At 34.7% G+C, this 23,181-nt stretch overlaps 4 protein-coding genes and 1 long non-coding RNA gene across 6 annotated transcripts in view; 3 read left to right on the forward strand and 2 right to left on the reverse strand.

Moving 5' to 3' along the window:
- Nucleotides 1-77: 77 nt before the first annotated feature.
- emp1 (epithelial membrane protein 1) lies at nucleotides 78-4,623 on the forward strand. 2 transcript variants are annotated; one of them, XM_083523037.1, is made up of 5 exons: nucleotides 78-283; nucleotides 1,560-1,666; nucleotides 2,098-2,206; nucleotides 2,396-2,536; nucleotides 3,432-4,623. In XM_083523037.1, exons 2-5 carry the CDS (start codon nucleotides 1,589-1,591, stop codon nucleotides 3,590-3,592), a joined length of 489 nt encoding a protein of 162 aa, XP_083379163.1. In that variant the 5' UTR covers nucleotides 78-283; nucleotides 1,560-1,588; the 3' UTR covers nucleotides 3,593-4,623. The 2 variants fall into 2 exon arrangements, with proteins under 2 accessions (XP_083379163.1, XP_083379162.1); XM_083523036.1 differs by lacking the exon at nucleotides 78-283 and adding an exon at nucleotides 708-827.
- On the reverse strand, nucleotides 4,624-9,583 carry f8a (coagulation factor VIII associated). The gene is made up of 12 exons (XM_083523031.1): nucleotides 8,737-9,583; nucleotides 8,490-8,536; nucleotides 8,292-8,364; nucleotides 7,228-7,387; nucleotides 7,023-7,091; nucleotides 6,812-6,932; nucleotides 6,574-6,666; nucleotides 6,085-6,149; nucleotides 5,715-5,796; nucleotides 5,543-5,589; nucleotides 5,142-5,197; nucleotides 4,624-5,055 (listed from the first exon to the last, which is right to left on the reverse strand). Exons 1-12 carry the CDS (start codon nucleotides 8,793-8,795, stop codon nucleotides 4,974-4,976), a joined length of 954 nt encoding a protein of 317 aa, XP_083379157.1. The 5' UTR covers nucleotides 8,796-9,583; the 3' UTR covers nucleotides 4,624-4,973.
- LOC310716144 lies at nucleotides 8,053-8,377 on the forward strand. Its single transcript, XR_014530511.1, has 2 exons — nucleotides 8,053-8,116; nucleotides 8,194-8,377. It is a non-coding gene; the product is annotated as an uncharacterized lncRNA (long non-coding RNA).
- An 831-nt stretch (nucleotides 9,584-10,414) lies between the features above and the next one.
- On the reverse strand, nucleotides 10,415-16,055 carry nfam1 (NFAT activating protein with ITAM motif 1). The gene is made up of 6 exons (XM_083523032.1): nucleotides 15,670-16,055; nucleotides 13,313-13,591; nucleotides 12,686-12,798; nucleotides 12,083-12,187; nucleotides 11,432-11,524; nucleotides 10,415-10,686 (listed from the first exon to the last, which is right to left on the reverse strand). Exons 1-6 carry the CDS (start codon nucleotides 15,731-15,733, stop codon nucleotides 10,612-10,614), a joined length of 729 nt encoding a protein of 242 aa, XP_083379158.1. The 5' UTR covers nucleotides 15,734-16,055; the 3' UTR covers nucleotides 10,415-10,611.
- Nucleotides 16,056-18,427: 2,372 nt separating this feature from the next.
- The window catches only part of LOC310715642 (uncharacterized protein), a 9,305-nt gene continuing 4,551 nt past the window's right edge, over nucleotides 18,428-23,181 (forward strand). Inside the window, exons 1-2 of the mRNA XM_083522160.1 lie at nucleotides 18,428-18,763; nucleotides 22,361-22,498. Coding sequence (XP_083378286.1) covers nucleotides 22,375-22,498 — 124 coding nt within the window. The 5' untranslated portion in view covers nucleotides 18,428-18,763; nucleotides 22,361-22,374. The remainder of the gene's footprint in view (nucleotides 18,764-22,360; nucleotides 22,499-23,181) is intronic.

A 23,181-nucleotide genomic window follows, 5' to 3' on the forward strand; every position in this document is an offset into this window, starting at 1 on the left:
TCGATTTGAGCAATCGATTCACTTAAAAGAGTCGTTTTAAAAATGTGTGATTGGTAGCAGTGTGTGAGAATTGACAACCAAACATCCGCTGATTAGTTATTCCATTAATGAAACAGGCAGTCTGTATATATAATTAAAGCAGCAGTATGTAATCTATGTCTCTCAGCTTCACTTCCTAAGCATAAAGCAACCTGGATGGATGGATGGATGGATAGATGGATGGCTAAAAACACAGAAGGATAAATCATTCAGAAATGACACTGCATCTTGGATCATACAAAAGGTAATAAAGGCGTTTGTATTTCTGATTTTTTTTTTTTTTTTTTTTTTTTTTTTTACAACCTTTAGAACTATGAGAAGCTTATTTTAAAAAAAAATCAGGATGTAAGTCATACTATAGCTTGGACATGACGTGACTGCTGCGTACTTCAGTACTAAGTAGTATGGACTAAATCACCTTGATGGCCAACCTATGTTAGAATAATCCTAGTGTTATTAGTCTTGGTGTTAATTATATGCTGTAACACACACAGCCTCATCTAAATGTGTTCAGGATGCGCACTTTTCCCATTCAAGGGAATCTGTAAATATTTATTTCATGTTTATCATCACCTGCAGGGCAGAAGTTTAGTGCACACTGTGTAGTAGAGAAGGATGCGGTTCGGGACAGAATGGGTGGGGTTTACAATGCAGTAAACGGGACGGGAGGGAGGAGAAGGACGAACACAGCGGTTGATGTGGAGAGATGCGAGTCTGAGATGTCGGATCCCTAACAAATAAAAAAACTAAAAAACAAGAAATACATTCAGTGCGTAAATCTCACTCAGGTAACGCTTTTGATCACGTTTGCTTTGATCTGTTGCCCACTGGTGCGTTAGGAAGCAATTATGACGTCATTATGTGTGTTTTAACGCTTGATATAATTTCAAAGGCGTGCAAACTCGGGATAGCAGAGATGACCGAGCAGAAATATTATTGCCTAGGCTGATGATGGAATGACTTCAGTAATCCGTGTATAAAAAAGATCTGCATGCAGTGGAAGTCATATACCGTGACGTTGCACTAACGATGTGCGTGTCATGCATTTGGCTGGACACGTTATTAGCGTTTATAACGTGTTTCTGGTTGGATGCTTCTACTGTGCTTTTTCTGATTGCTCAAAAGCCGATGAAAAACAATGGTGCCATGTTTTGATGTGTCATTGGTTTGAAAAGAGCAGCCACTGGAAACAGATGAAATACCATATATATATATATATATATATATATATATATATATATATATATATATATATATATATATATATATATATATATATGTATATGTGTGTGTATGTATGTATGTATGTATGTATGTGGTAAAAAAAAAAAAAAAAAAACACGGATTGTGAAAAAAGTTATAATCATTGGAAAAAATGGAATGACCCACCAGGTGCTGAAGAGGAGACAGGTTTAATGATAACTATATAGAAATGTCTATTTGTTTTATACATTATTATTATTATTATTATTATTATTATTATTATTATTATTATTATTAACATGTTTTATTTATTGCAGGTGAAAACTCCGCTTCGTCCTTTAAGAGCATGTTGAAAGCTTTGATTGGACTTTGCACCCTTCATCTCACAACTATTTTTTTACTTTTTTGGGCCACCATTGATGATGTAAGTGTGTATTTATATAATTTTAGATTGTACATTCTCTATGGTCATTTCTATATAATGTACATTACATAAAAGTACATTACATAAAAGAGCTGTTGGTAATTTTTCATCTTGGAAGGCAACACAATGATAAATGTACACATCTTTTTTTAAACATATATATATATATATATATATATATATATATATATATATATATATATATATATATATATATATATATATATACAAACAGGCAAAAAAGAAAAATGCCCAAGATCTTTGTATCAAGACTTCTTTTATAATAGGGAAACTCTCTGTTGTGTATGTTTTACATAGAAAGTTCAGATGGAGAAGAATTACAACTTTTTTTTATCCTAACTTTACTTTGATCTAAAAAAAAATTTTAGTAGTTATGATGGGATATTATCTGGTCATGTCTCCTTTTCTAGGCTTGGTGGTTCACAAGAACAATGTACACAGACCTGTGGGGGAGATGGGTGATGGAGAGAAATGATGATGTCTGGGTATACATGGACATTCCAACATCTTACCGCAAAGGTGAACCAAGCAAGAAGCTATTTTAAACATGGAAGTATATATTTTTTTGTCATTTAGAAATTTGCAGAATTCTGCAGGGCCAGGAGTATCATATCAAACTAACAAAAACAAGGACCTTTTGCAGGAACTCTTGACTAATCAATTTTAGGCTGAAGAAAGCACCATTATTTTTTTTATTGAATTTTCTAGATTACTTGCAAGCAGTACAGGCTTTTGCAGTGCTGGCCTGCCTCTTTGCAGTCATCTCCCTGTGTGTATTCCTATTCCAACTCTTCACACTGGGGAAAGGAAAGAGGTTCACAATCTCTGGAGTTCTGCAGCTCATGTCATGTGAGTATTCACAGATATGGCAGGTTTCAGGTTTAAAAGAAAAATAACTGTGTTTAGGAAAAGATTAGGGTGAATTGTATGATAGTGACACATCGATGGAGTGGCTTTCGGATAAGTCTGTGTGTTTTCTTGCTAACCCAGATTTAGGCATAGATTTTAAGCGTTTAAATAAACATCCCCTTTGTGGTGCTTCCTATCCACACTAAAAGAGGAATAGGAACCTGCAGAAAGAAATAGGAGAAAAGTTCCACGCTTATAGCATTTAAGCTTCCCTTAACACCAATGACAATTTACAGTGTAATTACTCTCAAATGTGCTTCATGAATACTTGTTTAAAAAGGTGATATTACTTGTTTTATACCAATGTTTAGCAAATTTGTAGTTATTGTAAGTCACCATAGTTTGCATTTATACAACCACTGCCAAAAGGGCTAAAGGCTCAAACCTAACTTCTACACAGTTAAATTGTAGCTCAGTCGTTAAACTGTTTGACTTCTGATCGAAAGGTCACAAGTTCAAATCCCAGCACCACCAAGCTGCTACTGCTGGGTCCTTGAGTGAGCCCTTAACCCTTAATTGCTCAGTTGTATAAAATGACAGAAAAGGGGCCTGGCAAATTCCATAAATGTAAGTTTCAATTATGTGGTCCATTGGGTCCATCTTAATGAGCATGCCTCAATTTCTAGCACTTTTTGTCAGTTTGCCTTTTTGGGTCAATTTATATATATATATATATATATATATATATATATATATATATATATATATATATATATATATATAAGAAAAAAAACATAAAAAATGTATATATATATATATATATATATATATATATATATATATATATATATATATATATATATATATATATAAAAAACTGTTCTTTCTTTTTTAGCTATCTGTATTATGGTAGCCCTGGCAATCTACACCGATCACTTCCATGGAGGAGAGAAGGATGGCTGGTATGGCTGGTCGTATATTATGGCTTGGTTTGGCTGCCTGCTCACGCTAATCAACGGCGCCGTCTACGTAATCCTGCGCAAGAGGGTGGATTAAAATTAGAGTGCAAAAGTTAAAAGTAGTACAGGCTAGTTAGCAAAAGTAATCATGCTGATAGATTCTTGTGCTTTTCACTTGCTATTAATTATCCATTTGGAACAAGATTTTCTTTTTGTTTAGTTTCCGATTAAAAATATTTTTTTAACAGAAAAGCTGAATTGGCAGAAAAGAAAAAATTAGTTAAAAATGAAGCAATTAAGATCTTCTGATTGAATTTTTAAAAGGTTAAATAATATAGTGTAAAAAATAGAGGTCAACGCACTCAAAAACCTACGCCCATGTACTATACTGGATTAACTGAGGTTCTTTTGATCAGGAGAGTGATTCAGGTATTTATTAGAAGATTTATGAAAAAAAGGTGTATAGTAGTATGTGTTTTATATATAAAGTCACAGGTGTGTAAATATATAATATAAAGTAAGAATATATAGACAGACACTGTAAAAATATAATTTTGAAAGAATGCTAATGGAATATTTAGAAGAATGTTTGCTCAGATACACTGATTATTTGTAATTGTTTTGTCTCTGCATTAATTTTTGGTGTTCTTTTTGCCAAAGTATCACTGCACAAATCTGGGATCTCGACCAATATAAATCTAATTCGTCTATATTTATTTATAGTCTGGTGCTGTAATATTTTGTATCTTAACTGGAAATTGCAGTCAAGTATCTGCATTCATCAAACCATACAAAAGAAAGAACTGATGTGGCTCTGACATGTTTTTATGAGAACCGATGTTATGAAAGCTCATTAAATGTTCATGTCGTTGTGTTATTACGCACTAAATCTTGGTTACTGTAAGGAGGAATGTTGTACGGTTTATTTGATTTAAGTTGGAAATGATAATGCTAGTCAAGTCTATGGAGGAATTACAATAATGCTTACCACTGATGCTCGGAAGAGGTTTCAAGAAATGCAGTTTACCAGGAGGTGATTAGACAAGGCATGGATGAGTGTCATGTTGAAAAAGTTTGATGTAGAATATGTAAATAAATCCATTTAAAACAACTTGCACAACACTCAAACATGATTCATTCTGTATTTTATTTACATCGAAATAAACAAGAGGTTTTTATGTAACATTAAATATAAAAAAATTTAAAATTATTAAAGTGCGATGATCCAGAATTTAACAAAATAGAACAAAATAGAAATGTCCTGCGATGGGCATGTTGTGTGTGTACATCACATTAGTCAATGTTATGAAATAAAATATTCTCATCAAATATAATAGGAGTCGTCAAATGTAATATGAATATTCAGGTATAGCTGTACCACAGCCTTATTACTATCATTCTGTAAGACTCCCTTCATGATGCACCAGGCAGTGGAAGTGGACAATAAGGAACTTCACATGGCTGTGTGGAAGTCTGAACTAAACCCCTTGACCAGAAGGGCTGATTCTTTCCTGCACAAGGAGATGTAAGAGGTGATTCTGTTCAGCAGACAGATGAGGCCTGCAGAGAGAGAGTCATTTAGTATACATGTTCCCACTTTTTACCCCAATAGTCGAAGAAAAACTAATAATCGTCAACCTACTCACCACAGTTCTGTTTGAAGAGACTTGAGAGATTCAATGTCTTTTTCCTGACATGCCATCTAAAAAAAACAAAAAAAAACAAATGGCTTTATACCACCAACATATGTGGTGTGATAACACATGCACATTTCTTTGTGCTGTGTTTAAAAAAAAAAAGAATCATGATTATTAAGGTGTAGTATGTTACTGGTTGTAGTTACTACCCAATGACCACGAGGTGGCAGCTTGATAAAACAGCTGAACAAATAAAAGCATCATGTCCACTTATCACATATACCGAATTATCCACAGATGCAAATTCTCATGCCTATTTGTCAGGAACCAGGCAATAGAACATACAATTAAGATACTTGGTCTATTAGGTTTTAAAACCCGAGCTGAGATTGCACATGCAAATAACTTACCACCACAGACTGCAGCAAGAGGAAGACGTCTTCTGCAAGGAAGTTCACTAAAAATGCAAAAACATGGTTCGGCCCCCAAACACCTCAGTAAATGTGTAAAAAAATAAAAATAAAAAAATCAATAAAATAAATTAATCCAAATAGAAATTTTAAAGCTGAACTTCAGTCTTACCTTGACTGTGTGAGTCAAAAGACTCCCAGGCGTACCTCTCTAGTGTCTGTGCATGCTCAGGCAGCAGTTTCTGTGGAGGGGGCTGAAACAGATTTATATACACTGTTTACATACTGTATATAGATACATACCGACAGGGAATAATCATTTAACTCATCATGGATTATAACAAATAATATCACAATACTTATTTACAAAATTCACAATACTTTTTACTTCTGAGCCATAAAGCACTGAAATGGTTATATGATAGCAAAAAAATGCAAATTAGGATCTAATACTAGCTAAAATTACCAATGTTAATGAATCCATCTAATAGTATAAAGAAACATTATGTTTATTGATCTTAATCTTAAGAGCTTGGGCCTACCTCAAGCAACATGAGCAGAAGAACTCTGGAAATTTCACACTTTGCAACTATATCCATAAACGCACCTGAGAAGACAAATAAGAACATGAATTGTTGCAATGCAGCACGAAATACACATGAACGCTTGTTATCTGTGTCTCAAAAATCGAATTCCTGCAGGCTTCCGTGTTGTTTCTGTCCCAATTTGTCTTTCCTGAGACATTTTCACATCTTTGCTCAATCACAAATTTCTAGACCAGAACATATGCAGTTGAAACAAAGACCAGCAATGATTCGATTTTGAGCACAGACTCACCAATATAGCATACATATTATTATTATTATTATTCCCATATATTTATATTATTATCCATATATATATATATATATATCCATTTCTGTTCTGCTACATTATTATGGCCTACATGACCTAGAATTGAAGTATAGAGCTTATAAAACAATGTCCATCTAACATGACTGAAGTAGTTATGCTGAAAGAGATGGGCTTACCAACAGGGGTATTTGTGCCAGGAAGCTGTAGCCCTCTCTCCTGGCACATAGCCTGCATTTCTGAAAAGACAGCCAGTGCGCCGTCATAATCACCTGTCAATTAAACATCACACGATTATCAGCTTCGAATTAAAATAAAAGGCAAATCTAAAAAACATTAATAATAATTAATGAGTGCTTGCAATCCTGTGTTATTAATTTTGTTGTCTAAGGTTTGTTGAGGTATTGTGGTACTCACGGCTCAGTATTTTGCATGAAGCCATTTCTCCAAAAGACAATAGAGCCTCGATAGGCATCTGTGACTGAAGCTCTGCAGCTCTCTGAAAGTGGACAATAGCCTCTCCTGGCTTATTCATTTCCTGCACACACACCATACACAAATTATGGACCTGCACATACAGTCTAGAGCAAAACCAACTTACACAATTTTTCCAACTTATAATTCTTGCCTTTAGTGCTTTCCCAAGCTCCAAGGAGAGACTGGCAGCCATGACCGGCTGATTCATCTCAATATACACCTGCAAAAACATTACAGAATTGCCCTCAGAAACGGAAACTTCTCTTTCTTCCTGGTATAGTAGCTTAGAAACTCCAGCATATCTGTTTAAGGCTCTATTTGTATATTAAACAAAAGAAACAGATTGTGCAGGTTACTTTAATGGCAAAACTGTAGCAGTTGAGTGCAGCCTGAAGATGCTCATCAAATCCTGGTGCTTGCAGAGCTCGGATCTCCTGCTCAGAGGCTAGAAAGAGACGGGCGGCATCGGTCAGAGCCAGAGCCTCCCCTGGGGCATTGAAGAGAGTCTGCTCACACCTAGAAGGAAGAAAATGAAATCTACACATCTGTCTTTTTAACACTATTATTTAGAAAATGTACAATAAAACTAATAACGCTTAATATAAGTCTTGCTCTTGCCTCAGTTTCCAATCTTTTAGTAGCATTATGTTAAACAGTTTCATAAACCAGAATAAACTAAATAACATTTTGCTTGATTTACTAAAGTTTCAGAAACACTGATTGAATTGTCCTGTGTCAGTCAGTCCAGCTGTGTATCTTGTTTCGGCCTGCCTGACTGTGTTCCCAGTGGCGGCCTGCCCTCCTATATGTCCTGTGTTAGTTTGTCCTGCTGCGAGTCTGTGTTGCTCTGTCTAGCTGAGTGCTCTGTGTCAATCTATCCAGCTGTGTGTGCCATGTCTTGGCTTGTCCAGCTGTGTGCCGTGTCCATCTGCCCTGTATCGGTCCTTCCAGTTGTGTGTCTTGCAACAGTTTGCCCAACTGTGTCCTGTGTCAGTCTGTGTGAGTCATAGACAGATGTGGCGGAGAGAATTCAGTCATTTTTCAAAATAAGACATTGATCAGATTCAGATAATAAATAAAACAGAAATAAATGTAAGTTATGTATTCTTTCCGTGTGGCCCGGTACCAATTACCCATGGACCAGTGCCAGTCTGTGGCCCAGGGTTTGAGGACCACTGTCACCCTGTCCAACTGTGTGTCCTCTGTCAGTATGTCCAGCTGTGTGTCCTGTCATCCTGTCCAACTGTGTGTCCTCTTTTAGTATATCCAGCTGTGTGTCCTGTCATCCTGTCCAACTGTGTGTCCTCTTTTAGTATATCCAGCTGTGTGTCCTGTCATCCTGTCCAACTGTGTGTCCTGTCATTCTGTCCAACTGTGTGTCCTACTGTGTCAATCTCTCCAGATGTGTGAGAATACTCACCGTGCCATGGCCAAATTACAGAAGGCTGCATACTGCAGACAGTCCTGCTGTTTCAGCTCTTTTGCCAACTGACCTGAACATAAAAACATTTTTTTTTTTATTATTATTGTTTTGCTCAGTCAGCACCCCTACCTTCACTAGCATACCCATGAAATGTTTTTAAAGAACACATGAAGCTGGTTAGCCCGTGTATCTTACCAAACTGCTCACTGGCTTCTGCGACGTTTGGTTTCCTCAGAAAACGTCTTTGAGAAGAAATAAAAACAAATAAATATCGCGTGACAAACGACGACGCGAAAAAATAGACAGCGCTAATTATTTGTAATGATCTCAAATGATCATTTAAAACGATCATTTATAACTGGTTTTATTAAATATCAGTAAATATGCATTATTACAAATGAAAGTGTTAAACAGCGCATATTAGACAAACACAGAGCCTTACTTCTTCAGCTTGTTTGACACTATCCGATAACGCGTCAGGAAATCTCCCTCCGCCGCCATTGTTGGTACAGGGTAATAATTCCTAACGTCATGTGTTCCTATTGGCTACCAAATCACGCTGCTGCATTGTGATTGGTTACAATCCGTGCCTCGCTCAGTGAACAGGAAACGGAACGAACTCTCTATATTCTTACGTCAGCAAAGCCGCCATATTACTAGAGGCAACTTTTACTTATAAAGGCAATGGAGGTCTATGGAGAGATGCAGCTGTACCCTGATAAACCTGGCTTTAACTCGCTTCAGCATACAGGGATGAAGGGTAGAGGATAACAGTCCGGTGCAAAGCCAACAACCTGTCTCTGAAAGTGGATAAAGACAAAAGAGCTAGTTGTTAACACATTGTAATCACTCCCTGCTGAACATCGTTTGCTCCTCTTTAGAGAGTACCAAGAATACCAAATTCTTTGGTGCTTATCAGGCAGAGAGAACCTGGACCCACAACACCAGCTGTATAGCAAAGAAAGCCCATCAGCATGTCTACATCTTAGGGAAGGCCCAGATCCCACCACACATCCTCAAAACATTTTACAGAGGGACCATGACCAACTGCATCACTACCTGGCTTGGGAATTACACCATCTGAATTGCATGATCTTACAGCGGCTAGTGAGGGCAGCTGAAAGTATCATCAGGGTCTCTCTTCCCTCCATCATGGACATTTACACCACACTCTACATCTGCAAATCCAGAAATGAGAGTGGTAAGGTAAAAAAAATCCCTGAGATAGGTATGAGGAAGAAACCTTGAGAAGAACCAGACTCAACAGGCAACCCATCCTCATCTGGGTGGCACTGAATGTCCATTTATTACAGTTCCATTATTGGTAAGGAGTGCTGTTTAGTGATGGGTCCTTAAATGCAAAAAAAATTTCATAAAAGCTGCAATGCTAAGCCATTGTAGCAGACTGTTTATATTAATTACAGTCCAAATCCATCCCCATAGTTCTTGAGTTGCTCAGTAACGTTGTGGATCTTAAGGCTGTTCATGTGGAACCATCCTCAGCTGCACAGAGTGGTCTCCAAAAAAAGCTCCATCCAGAGGTAAGGTTTGGGGATGCACTGGTACCTCAGGAGAATGTTTAACTCAACAGATAAGTTACATAAGTTAAAGACACTGTACAGTGTGATCAGGGTGTGAGTATGTACTTCAGCAAAACATCCACCAAATGCCTAACAGCTCTAAACGTATTTGAAGAATTTATACTTATTTAAATGTTTTTACACGATTTCTGTCTCACAGCCTAAATGATGCATGATTTAGGAATCAATGAGATCTCTATTAGAGTTTTGATTTACACTCCATTAGCAGAAGTAAACCACCCTTTCATTTATAGAACCTTACTTAAAACGGTAAATAAGCCTGGGAAAGCCTGTTATTGGGTTAACTCCTTTCCTTCCCCAAATTTGTCACACACATGCTCATAAGCCTGGCAAACCTACGTCTTTATATCCTAATACTGGGTGTGTAGTGCACTGTACTAACCTGGAAGTTACAAATTGTGTAAATATCATGTTTTGTTGAACTTTTACTTCAGTTAAATGTATTATCCATATTAAAATGACCTTAAGTTCAGACCCAAAATATCTACAATTCATTCATTCATTCATTCATTCACTCACTCACAGAAAATAGTGACAGACCATTATATCTATGGCCTTTACATGTTTTTTATGCATACAGAAATACATTCTATATACAAATTTGTTTGTTCATGCAAAAAACTGAAAAGTATACACATCAACCTAATGTCTATCAAGCTTACAAAGTTTTTTAATCTTTCAAAGATGTCTATTCCGTATATACAATATTTACATATTTAATCAAATATTTTTTTTTTAAAGTTTTCATAAACTGATTCAAATATCCCCTCATCTACTGGTGCAGACTTGGCCTGAAAAAGAAACAAAGCAAATTGTTTAGAACAACCAGAACAACAAACTATTAACAACAAAATAACTTAATTTCGGATAAATCAGGAAAGTTTCTCGTTTGTTTGTTTGTTCTTTGCAGATTATAGATCTTATTATAGAAAAAGGTTGTTCCATAACACCACTATTCAAAGCACATGAACTCATCAGTGCATCATTTAACCAGTTAAGGGTTGTTTTTTGCATTAATTAAACCCTTTCCACATTTCCTCTCAATTAAATCAATTAAATGTAATTTAATTAAAATAAAATTTTCAACATTACTTTCTTTCTTTTTTTTTAAACACCTTTTTACACCTCAACAATTTTTTCATATACAATAAAATATTCCTTTTTAACATTTTTGGTTCAGCCTTTTGTTTATTGATGGCCACATTTCTTAAAACGATGCCACATGAATGATTAATTTTTAATTTTGGCACATACACTACCCCTATTCAGAGATGCTTACAATTATCCTTTTTACACAACTGAGCGTTTAAAGACCCAGCAGGGGCAACTTCTGATAAAAGATACAACATCTTAACAATTGAGCTACCAAATAAGTCATGTTGTTCCTATGAAACATTTCCACTGCAAGAGATTAATCATATACAACTATTTATATTTATGTATTATTTTTTAGATAGCTGCTGCAAAATCCATTTCATCCATCTGAATTCAGACTCCATAAAGGGTATGCTAAGACATTCTGGCTTTTGATTGTACCTTTTTCTTTGAGGATTCGCTTTTTGTGCTCGCTTTCCTGACTTCATCAACTTTCAGCACATCATAAACGGAAACAGTTCTTTTGTCAAGTTCCTGGAAGAAAAATGTGGTAAAAAATGTTGATGAAATAATGAGAATGCTACACCTCAAATTTTACATGTATGATTAATTATTTGAAAATCATAGGTTATACATCTCTCTGAAATGTTTTGCTGATTCTAAATACAAAAATGTTCACTGTTTATTATCCCATGAACATCCCTTAAAAAAAAAAAAAAAAAAATAGAGAAAATATTTTCGAATTGAGACATTGAGCAATTCTTATATGTGCTTTAAGGTATTTTGAAAAGAAAAGTCGGCTCAGCAAAATAAAATAAAAAAAAAACAAGATGGTGACTCAGTGGTTTGGTAAATGTGAATTCCTGTTTCTCGAAGCACAATAAAGGCAACTGAAAACTGTGGCTTTATATATTCATTTGGTGTGTTTTGAATGGTGATATTACTATGACATGCTAATTTGATTAATAAGACATAGTTTTTGATTAAATCTAATATCTTGCAAATAGAGTGACTTTTCCGTTGGCCAGAATTGTCCCAAGCATTTGAGAAAAAAAAAGATGAGTATGAAAATCCCAGGTAAAAGAGGCTCACCGTGTACACTGAATCAGACGTGGCTCCTTCTTCTGTTCTAACTGTATTCCTTTTTCCTTTTTTAACCTTTTCATGGTCTTCTTTACCTTCAGATGGTGAATGAGCCTAAAAGAGATATTGCAATTAACTATTTTATAAGGATGACAATTCTTTAGGAAACTGAAATACAGCATAAACATTATACAATCCTATGTAATATTGTTTGCTTAGCATGACTAATTCGTAGGTTAATGCGGTAATGAGAAGGTGAGTGGGCTCTTGTTACTCATTGTCACTGTCTACTACATTTTACTGCTACAGGAAACATGTAAGACAGGGGAAGTTGTGTTTTTGTGGTTTCTCTGTGACATGCTGCATTAAAAGTAATGGTAAAAGTAATTCAACTTAGCATTGAGCTACATCACACTATCCTGTTGTTGATTATTTTCTTATACAGCATGTCCTAAAACGTTTTAAAAATTAGTGGTGTTTTAATAACAGGGCAATTGCCATCACTGAGGATTTGATTATTTCATTAAAATGATTACAAAAAGTAAAAATAAAATAACATTTAGTTTGGCTTTAAAGAGGAATAAATCAGTAGTTTCTGACTCTCAATATCACCTTGTACCACTTTAAAATAAAAATTGATCCAGTGATGCTGGAAAGCAGCAGGACAATGAACACAACCAGCAAAGGTGTGAAAGAGCTCCCTGTTTCTTGCAGATAACCCACATCTGAGAAAAGGAGTAAAAAAAGACAGACAGAAAGAGATCAGTGACATGTCAAGGAAGGCGTGCAGTTATCAGGATGTGATGAGATTGGCCCTTGGAAATGGTTCAACTTCAGAAAATTTCCATGTTGCTCAACAGGCCATGGCAATTAGTCAGCTGATTCACTTTCTGTTCTTTATAGGGCTTTTGTCTACCAAGCAGAATATTATTAGCCCTTACATTCATCTATGTGTTTGTTGAAACCTCATGGAAAACTGATTTGGAAATAAAAAGGTGCTTAAACATACATTTTCTTTTCAAATGCATAACTAATTTATTGAGCAGTTTAACCCAGCCTCCATGTATAATAATATAATAGTATGTATCATAATAATATAATAGAACAACAACCTCTTCATAGTAACTTGTAACAATTTAACCAAAGTGCTTTATAACTAAAACAAAATCTGATACCATTATTATTATGGAAATGAGGCCAGGTGTTGTCTGAGGTGCACAACCACTTCTGCTTACTCACCTCGTACAAGGACAACCCAATAGTGCTTCTCATCCATGTACTCAAAGTAGTATTCTCCAGAGCATGACCTGTTAGCCATGCTAATATTTGCTGACAAACTTGTTTTTATTGGATTAGGAGAATTATTTTGATTAGTGACGTGTTCCCATACTTGATGCCTGTCATGGTAACACTTAATTGTGCTCTTGCTGCTGTTAACTGGGATGGTGACTTCAAGCTGAAGGATGACTGGTTTTCCTGCCAGTGCCACGTTGGTTCGGTTCTTGACAGAAATTTTGGCTGAAAGAGAGAGAACACAAAGAGATCCACTGATGGGGTGTTTGGAAGTTCAGTGGTCCACTGGGTTAACAGCAGTCTTTTTTGTTTTCCCACAAAATGACTTATATTTGAATATATATATATATATATATATATATATATATATATATATATATATATATATATATATATATATATATATATATATATATATATATATATATATTCAAATATAAGTCATTTTAGCTCACTAAAATGCTCACATAAATATATAGCTCACTCTAGATCAATGCAAAATAATAATTTTTTCACCATAATTTTTGTTTAATTTCTGAATCTCAGTAAATGGTCATAATTAGACTGATTAGCTGAACCATTTGTGATGTTACAGGGTTTGAAAAAAGTTTTTAAGCACTTTTTCAAGCTTAGCATTTCACCAAACACTACTTTCTCTTCTAACAAGAATACTTTGGTCAGTCAGAATATACTAGAATATACTAACTAATAACTGGTGTTATTACAATAAGTGTAATATATATATATATAATGCAATCAGACTGTAACAAGCAAAAAAAGCATAGCTTATTATTGATTATAAGCATTCCAACTTTTCTATTTGTAAGGGTTAGGCAAGATACATTAAATGGACAAAAGTTTTTGGACACCTGCCTATAAGATTTATTTTTTTTTTTTTTAACATCCCATTCCACATCTAGTTCCTATTTGTTGTTATAATAACCTCCACTCTTCTGGGAAGCTGTTCCACCAGATTTTAGAGTGCACGTTTGTGTATGTATGTACGTATGTATGTACTGAGGAGGCCTGGGGTGCAGTCAGTTGTGAAATTCTGATGTTATCTTTTATAAAATCCAGTCTTATCACTTGAGGTAAAAGTCAGTTGTGCAATTTGATGACTTGAGCCTTTTGGTGTGTCTAACCATTGTCTGGTCTTAGACTTTTGTTGAAGTAATTTCTGTTTAAATCAGTTTCATGAGGTTTTGATTCTCTTTTTTATTACATTCTGAACATTACAAAATTTTCTGTTGCAGTCAATAAAGCCTGTAACAAATATATTCTGTGTATATAAACAATGTATAATTGGTGAGCTGTTGTTTATATTGTCCTAAAACAGAATACATTAAGTGTATGTTAGACAGTAAATAAAAGCACGTAAACATAATTTTTTGTGAAATTCATGTTTTTAAATGCAGATAAAAATCCAGATTTTCATAATTTCAGTCTGTTTGACTGAAACCCGACATTATGACATCTGCAGGGGTTTTTTTGTAGACTTTCATACAAAGAGGAAACTCTCTGAGCTGACTAAATATGAGTGTGTGCTGGCATAAGAATGGTGAAATGCAGTGTTGTCCCATGCTAATGTCTGCATGTTTTCTTCCAGGCTTGAGTTTGCTATAGAATGAAACTACATAAGCCGATTAAGGATTTATGGTATTATATTTTTGCACACAGTGTACTGCTGGTGTCTGTCTGAATGTTCACTGTAGCACTTTTTAGAGTTTTGATTTAGGTCCATATAGTATTTGTAACTTAATTAACCTCATTTAACTGGACATCCAAACACATTTGGATTTGAACGTGAATGTAATCCGTTTTAAACAAAATATAAAAAATTTGCCGATTTGGCTGGGGAGGTCCTTTTTTTTTTTCTGGTGATAGAAAACAACTTAAATATTTTTTGCAAGCATTTGGAAGATTACTTTCATGAAATGCATTTTATGTCAAAACAATAAGAAACAAATTCAATGCTGTTTTGCCTATTTATGTGAAAAGTTTTGAAAACATGAACTTCATAAACATGAATGTTTTAAGTCAATGTTAATTTAGGGTTTCTGATTAGGGCAAAAATACCATTATCATAATTCCCTAGTACAATATATTTGTCAGCAAAAAACTAATACTACACCAGAATTCCTTGATATTTTATGTAAATGCTAAAGACCTCCAATCAGCTTCTGCAACATTTATCTAAGTTAGTATTATACCACTATTGAAAAAATTTACAAATTTATTTTTACTTTACTCATTTTTCCCAGCAAAACACACACATCACTATAAGGAAAAAGCAATATACATACCCACACTTTTATGACTGCAACACAAGAGAAAAATCCAGAGAGGTCCAAATTGTGCTGTATGCATTTTCCTGTTCAAGTCACAACGCTTTCTTTTAGTCCCAGTTTTTTTATAACGTGCAAGAAATATTTCAAACACCTAATCACAAGTTGCTTGTCAGACAGTCAACAGTTTGGGTAAAACAGTCTATTATCAAAGTAACATCAGAAGGACGTGACCATTAAAAGGAAGTTATGTCGTAACGCTTACAATTCTGGGGCTTAGTTTAGACTGACTCAGTCCAGAATTTCCCACTTCTCTTCTCATTGCTAACATCTCTTTACCTTAATCACAACACACAATACACACTAAGATATTAATTGTAAACAGCACACAGACTTTCTATTTCAGCCTAGGAAACTTTACTCTCTAAATCTCTCATAGAGTCTTTATGAAGTTCCTTTTTTTCCCTTGTCATCATATAATCATGCTTCCTTTGTTCTGAAACTGTGGAGGTAAATATAAATATTCAGATTCTTGAAAACACTTTGGTTCCTGCTAATGATTTATAGCCTCCCAACAGATATTCTTAAAATGGTTACATTTTGCAAATAGGGTCCAAAATAGTAAGGCAAAGTAATGTAATACGCTGTTCTAATTCAACCACTAGGTGCCACCAGTAAGTTACCTCAGAAATGTGTTTACTCGTACAATAGTCCAAAGAATTCGTGATTTAAGCCAGAAATGGGGGAAAAATAAACAAACAAACAAACCAACAAGCAAATAAATAAATACATTAACATGTTGGTACAATACCTACTATTTAATTGTAAGTGATTTGATTATCTTGATGTATTAGTAAATGTTATTATAGAAATATTTAGGATTATTTTTCTCAAGATCAAGATTAAAATCAAGATAAAGATCGAAATCAATAAATACAATTCTGATGTTTTTATATTGCAATTCGCTATTGGTGCAAATGAATTTTACACCTAAAACTTTTGGAACCTCTGCAGCACAAATTAGTTCCTGCTATTACGTATATTATAACAACTATATGCAGACATTCTTTAATTATTCTTTCTTTTTTTATAAAAAAAAAAGAATAGAATGCAGCTTGTCAAGTGAGATGCAAAGTCCCTTTTTCTCAAACAATATACAGTAGCAGAAAATCAGACAGATAGATACAACTATTATTGTTACTGCACAGTTCAGGTACTTGATGCACAAATCAACAAAATTGAATATGCATTGTTTGAATGATAAACAAACAAACAAAAACACATAAGGCTATGGGTAGCCAGTATGTGCGGTAACTGTTGAATAAATATGTAAATATGGTAGGTAAATGGTGCATTATGTTATAATAGAAAAGTCTACTATGGGTTTTTAAAAATATTAGACATATTAGACTTTTTTAAAATTATAACATAATGCACCATTTACCTACCATACTTACATAATAATATACACTTTTACACTTTTCCAGTGTCAATTACAATATAATTCAAATTATATTGTAATTTACACTGGAAAATTAATCCTTTAAAATAAAGCCTTGAACAGTGTTGTGTTAATAATATATGCTTGGCTACAAACGTGTCCAAAAAATATTACGGGTAAAACTACATAAAAACAGCTCAGGTAAATCTATCATTCGTGTATAGGTTTATGGCGAGTGCTCTTTTATGTCCACTATAATTTAATGGGAAATATGCTTTATTTAGTAGAGAGAAACATTTGAAATTTCATGTTAGAGGTGGATTATTCCTTTAAGGTCAGAAGGCTGCTGTCCCTAGTTAATAAAGATATGATTTATTTTATATAATTTCTGCTTTGTAGAATTGTCGGCTTGTATTTCCTTTCTTTTAGTAAGAATTTATTGGCTCAGGCTGAAGTCATAATAAGGTAAGAACTGAGGAAATGGCTGTTCTTTGAAAGGATAGTAATGATTTCTATTATGAGGAGAGCAGCTATTTTAAGAAGTCATGCTATTCTAAAATCATATTGAGCTTGTTATAACAAGCTATTACACATACATATGGACGTTAGTTATCTGGCTAACTTCCTATCGCCTGAGCACGCTGGAGCATAAGAAGGAATCCATTTGGGGTGATGAATGAGTCGTGCTTAATGAGAAACAGGTACGCATGCGTACTGCAGCCTAGCACTGAATAGATGGAAAGTAGCACAGAAGCCAAGACTGATCTCATAAATCCAGTGAAAACAGATCAGAGATAAAAGGAGAGAGAGTGAAAGAGAGAGAGTTAAGGAGAGGGGAACCGAAAGAGAAATAACATCTGGAAGTCAGACACTTAAAAAATATTTCCAGTTTCATAATCTCTCTCTTTTCATCTACCTCTCGAGTTCGTAAAATGGGTTACATATGGATCCAATACACACCATTTAACACTACTGGTCCAACTCTGAAATTTTCTGAAACGCATCAGAAATTACATTTGATTATATGAGACTTTTATAGGGCAGTTGTAATATACTGACTTATTAGATATAATAATCTATACAATACTTCTATTAGGAACAGAAAGTCTTTTTTTAAACAACACAGACATTTTTACAGGCTTTTATAAACTTTAAATCATATAAGAAAAACAGATTTGTTCTGTGCTTTACCAACCTGTCATTTGCTGGATTTTGAGTGTGTATTGTTTGGAGGAGGTGGGGTATTTGGGGGCAAGGGGTGTTTGTGGAGAAAGAGGGAGCTTGGTTAGGAGGGGCCAAAAGAAACAGTGGTAAAAGGTTCCCAGCTGGATTACAGAAGAGCGAGAGAGAGAGAGAGAGAGAGAGAGAGAGAGAGAGAGAGAGAGAGAGAGAGAGAGAGAGAGAGAGGGAGAGTTGCACATAGTTTAAAAAGTGTGAATTCTCTCTCTGTCCCAAATAAAAACAAGTGGGACACAACTTGGATAGGTCTACCTATAAACACTGATACTCAGAAGAGCGGGAAGGGGAGGAACTACCAATAGATAGAAAAGGATTATAAAAAATGAAAAAGGAAAGTAGGAGAGAGTAAAACAAAAACATCTTTTAGTACATAAAAGTTCTTGCAACAGGTGTAAGACAACCAGCATAAGAATACCATCACCTGCTGAAAGTGTAAGTGTAATGCTTCTCTAAATCAACAAAGATTTCTTAAAACATCTTCTACTTAAATGCTTTTATACTATAGTTTATGGAAGTTTGGTTTCCATAACTTTCTCCTTTATAACTTCAAATGTTATAAGTGCATGATGTTCATCTGGTTAAACTGTCAAGCGCTAATTAAATATTTGGTATGTAATATTTGACATCAGAGTTCTGTGCATGTGTCCATCTGATGATTCTGTTAGGAAAGAAGAGGATTAGGTCTAGGTCAGGAGCAGACTCTATATGGCATCTGTTTTGCTCATTGTAGCATTGCAGCTCATATTATATAGCACCAGCACTTGGAAAGGTCAGCTACTCAAACAGTTGTTAACAACGTTAGTGTTTTAATATTTGCGGACGTTTTTACATATGGCATTTGTCAAGAAAATATCTGTCCAGCGGAGAAACTCTGGCTTCTGTGTCACTCCAGATATTGTAAATGTGGGATTAAACAATATGTGTGGACCAACATCTTCTAAACAGTCAACATTTTCAGACTATTCACCTGTAAATGATGTTGCCTGTGAAATCTTAAAGCTTTATGTCTTGACTCACAGATGTTCTATTATCAACAAATTCAACCTTTACTAATAATGTTTTATTAGTGTCTTCAAGTGGTGGTTTAATGGTAGGAATAAATTTATATTTGTTTTAAGACAGTATGGTCCCATGAATCCTATGTACAACAGAACTATTGGAATTAACATTTTACACACTGATGTTTGTTCATCTTTAATTTCTGAATTATTCCAACTTACAGACATGTCTAGTCTTCTTTGTTGACTTAAAACTTTACCTCCTGCTGTGTCTTCATTCTGTTTTCAATTCAATTCATCAAACTGTGGCAGATCACAAATTTTGGCTGCCTTTCACACACGAGGCCTCTTGATATTCCCAGGTTAAATTTGTTTCTATTCAATATCATTTACAAATTTAAGAGCTGAAAACCTAAGTACAAAAATCATGCTAATATTTATGTCAGGGAGGCTGCTGTGTTAAAAGTTTGGTTACGCAGGTACACAAGTTGATATTTCGGGCTCTCCTTTCAGGTTATGCAAATGATCTGCATGTAGGTAATGCCTTCAAGGTTGCCAGATTTTTCTTATGCAAAAGTGCTGAGATGGTGTTTATTAATAGTGTCTAAAGAACATGCCTTTATATACAAACACTTGCCTTTAAACCTCCCAAAAATAAGGGATAGAAAGTGCAGATGGAGGAAGGAATAGCTTTTTTTCTTTGTGAGGTCAAATGTGATTAGATGTAACATAAAATGAATAAACAATTAATAGATAAATCAAATTGTTGTATAAATCATACCAGCAAAAGGTTATAAAATAAAGGATACTCTATGTATGATGTTATTGTTGTATAAATAGTAGAAAATGTCATTTAGCAATATGGATAAACCAATATTAAACAAATAATGTAACACATTTGATCCACTGCAATTTATTATTTTGCATTTTATTATTATTATTATTAGTAGTAGTATAGTAGTAGTAGTAGTAGTAGTAGTAGTAGTAGTAGTAGTAGTAGTAGTATTAGTAGTAGTAGTAGTAGTATTACAACAGATACTGACTCAAAACTAACAGCAACTGTGTAAGATAACTGCCTGCAAGTCAGTGAACTCAATGTTGCTGCGTGTAGAAAAACTAAAAGATACTATAACTATGTTAAGATGCAGCTACTATATGCAATACTTTACTCACTTTACAAGGACAATCCTATTAATGAATTGATAGTGACATATTTATGCATTAAATATTAGCATTGAATGCCATTCATTTTTGTGTATTTACAACAGAAAACTACAATTTAAGCATGACATATTATGGTTACAATCTTATCGATATTGGCATTGGACTTAATACTGCTCATCTCTGAAGCTGATATATCTGCTAATTGGGACATGTCTTATTCATGCTTTACTCAAACTTCATTATGCACTTAAGTTTGAATATGGTCCTTACCCATTAACATACTCATTCATTTAAAATGACTGCATAGATGTGCACGTGTGTAAAGGATTGTATGTATAGGTAAAAGATTTTATATTTTAGACTCAAAATTAATGCAATTATGCTACCAGCTGCTCATGTTAATGGAACTCTCATGAATACCACCCCTGGAGTAAAAATGCTGATCAAGGAGCAGTTTAGGTCTTTTAATAAACACAAAATTACAATATTTATTTTGAAAGTGATGGAGGAAACTGATTTGAAATCAGCATCCTCGTACTGTGGTGTAATACAGTCTCCATATGGCCCTTCTCTTTAAAAGTTTTGGAACGGGAGCCATTTAGAGAAATACCATGGCACTGACTCACTTAGTTTCAATTCAAAAGTTTCAAAAGTGCCAGTTACATTCCTCTACGAATGCAGATTTATGTAAAGCTTTACCCTTTACAGCACATATCACTGATGTAATCAATAGTGAGCAATCTATGGGCTTAACCCTATCCTAAATAGAAAGGTGTAATATTGTTGATTTTGCCTCTGAGTCAGCTCTTGCTGATGTTCAGAGCCAGGCTCTAAACATCTGGGACTTCTGAACAAAGGCTACTTTTCTCTGAAGCTTCAAATGAACTAATTAAGTTTCAGTTGAATAAGAGCGGTCACAAGACTATCATTCCTTTCTGCTTTTCTCATGCTTGTCTGTTCTGCCTTTGAAAACAAAAAAAACCCCAAAATGTTTTATCCATGTTGTTTCATGTAAATAGAACAAAGAATTTCTCAGGAAACAACGACTTTTTGCATATACACAAAGTATTTTGCCTTTTTGTCTTTCTCTTACACATTTATCGAACAACCCAACATTAACAATCCCATATGCTGTCAAAAATAAAAATTATTTTTTGATTCACATGCATGTACACAGGCACTTCTGTAAACAAGACATGGGGTCTTATAAATTCTATTATATCCATATTTTTACTAATCATTTTTTACATTATTTCTTTACCAGTTAGCTCTTATGGGGAGTTCTTAAAATGAAGTAAGGAGTTGCTGGTTGACACTGGTGGTGTTTAAAAATGTCCTTGTTTTGAAATAAATTCTTCACGAAGTACATTGCAACAGCATGTGTATGAGAGAGAGAATTGAATGTAATGCTCACACTACCATTAAACGATGATAGTGCTGAAATGCTTTTAAGAAACTTGTCTCTGTTTGTTTATGCACCTTGTTGACAGTACAGCAGTTATAATTAGTTAATTAGCAGCATAGGGGTCACCAAAATATACATCACAGAGATGGGTTAAGAGCACACAATTTAGTCCTTTCCTCATTCACACTTGACGTTGACGGTTAGTCCCTAGAGACGAGCTGCTCTGTGAAGCTTGCCATGGAGGTCAATGAAGTTGGCTTATTAGCTCAGCTACACTTGCTTTTCATCTCCTTCTGTGCATCTGTAATCACTCTTCCTTTTTTTTCCCTTATCTCTTCCTCTCGTTCTCTCTTTTTTCACTATCTATGACCGTTCTGCTACTTTTGGACCGAGGCACCGACAGGATGAAGGTGCAAATCTGTTTTCTGTTAAACTTTTGAAATTCCCTTCTTCTCTCTCCAGGCCTCTGAGCAGTCATGCCCATTCCCATGGCAACAAGGACAGTAATGATGCTGGTTGTCATTTTAATGTTTTTGGCTTCGTCACGTGCTATGAGCAACGAGCTGGAAGATCATAGCACCTGGAACTATAGAGAAGGAGGTAAACTTTGGGGGGGAAAAAACCCAAAACATGTATCGCATGCAAAGTAAATAACTCAGTGGATTTTAAATAAAAGTCAAAATGTAAAGGTCACTGTCTTAATAAATATAAGTTCCTGACGTTCCTGCCTGCATTTGCGTTAGTAAACATCTTTGCAGTGGGGTTGCATCATGCTGGCTTGTTTCCTCATACATCCTGCACATACTGTAAGGGTTAAAAACGGCAAAGAACTGAATTAGTGCTAAAAACAGTGTAAAATGTCACTTTCCATTCAACACACATTCCTGCTGTTCTGCATGCACTGCATACATGTAATGCTGTAGTATTGTATATACATGTTGCACCAAAGTGGGGAACACACAATATTTCCTCTGACTTTACATGTCGCATGAATAGATTTAACTTCTTTAACATCTTTAAGCTTAAATACAACCAGTGCCAAATAATTAACTACACACACACACACTCTATCTAGAGATAACTCAAGTACAGTACATCATAATTATACATTATGTAATTTATTGCTCAACACTGAACTGTCTCAAAGTTTGAAAGTCAATCCTTCAGGGCAAAAATGCAAATTGCATTGCAATCAATAGCAAATCAAATTACAATTACAAATGACTCTTTTTCATACCCTATTACAATCAGATTTTAATTACAAATGACTTCATGGTGCCTGC

Source organism: Silurus aristotelis, assembly GCF_946808225.1.
Source record: "Silurus aristotelis genome assembly, chromosome: 20".
Taxonomy (NCBI): domain Eukaryota; kingdom Metazoa; phylum Chordata; class Actinopteri; order Siluriformes; family Siluridae; genus Silurus; species Silurus aristotelis.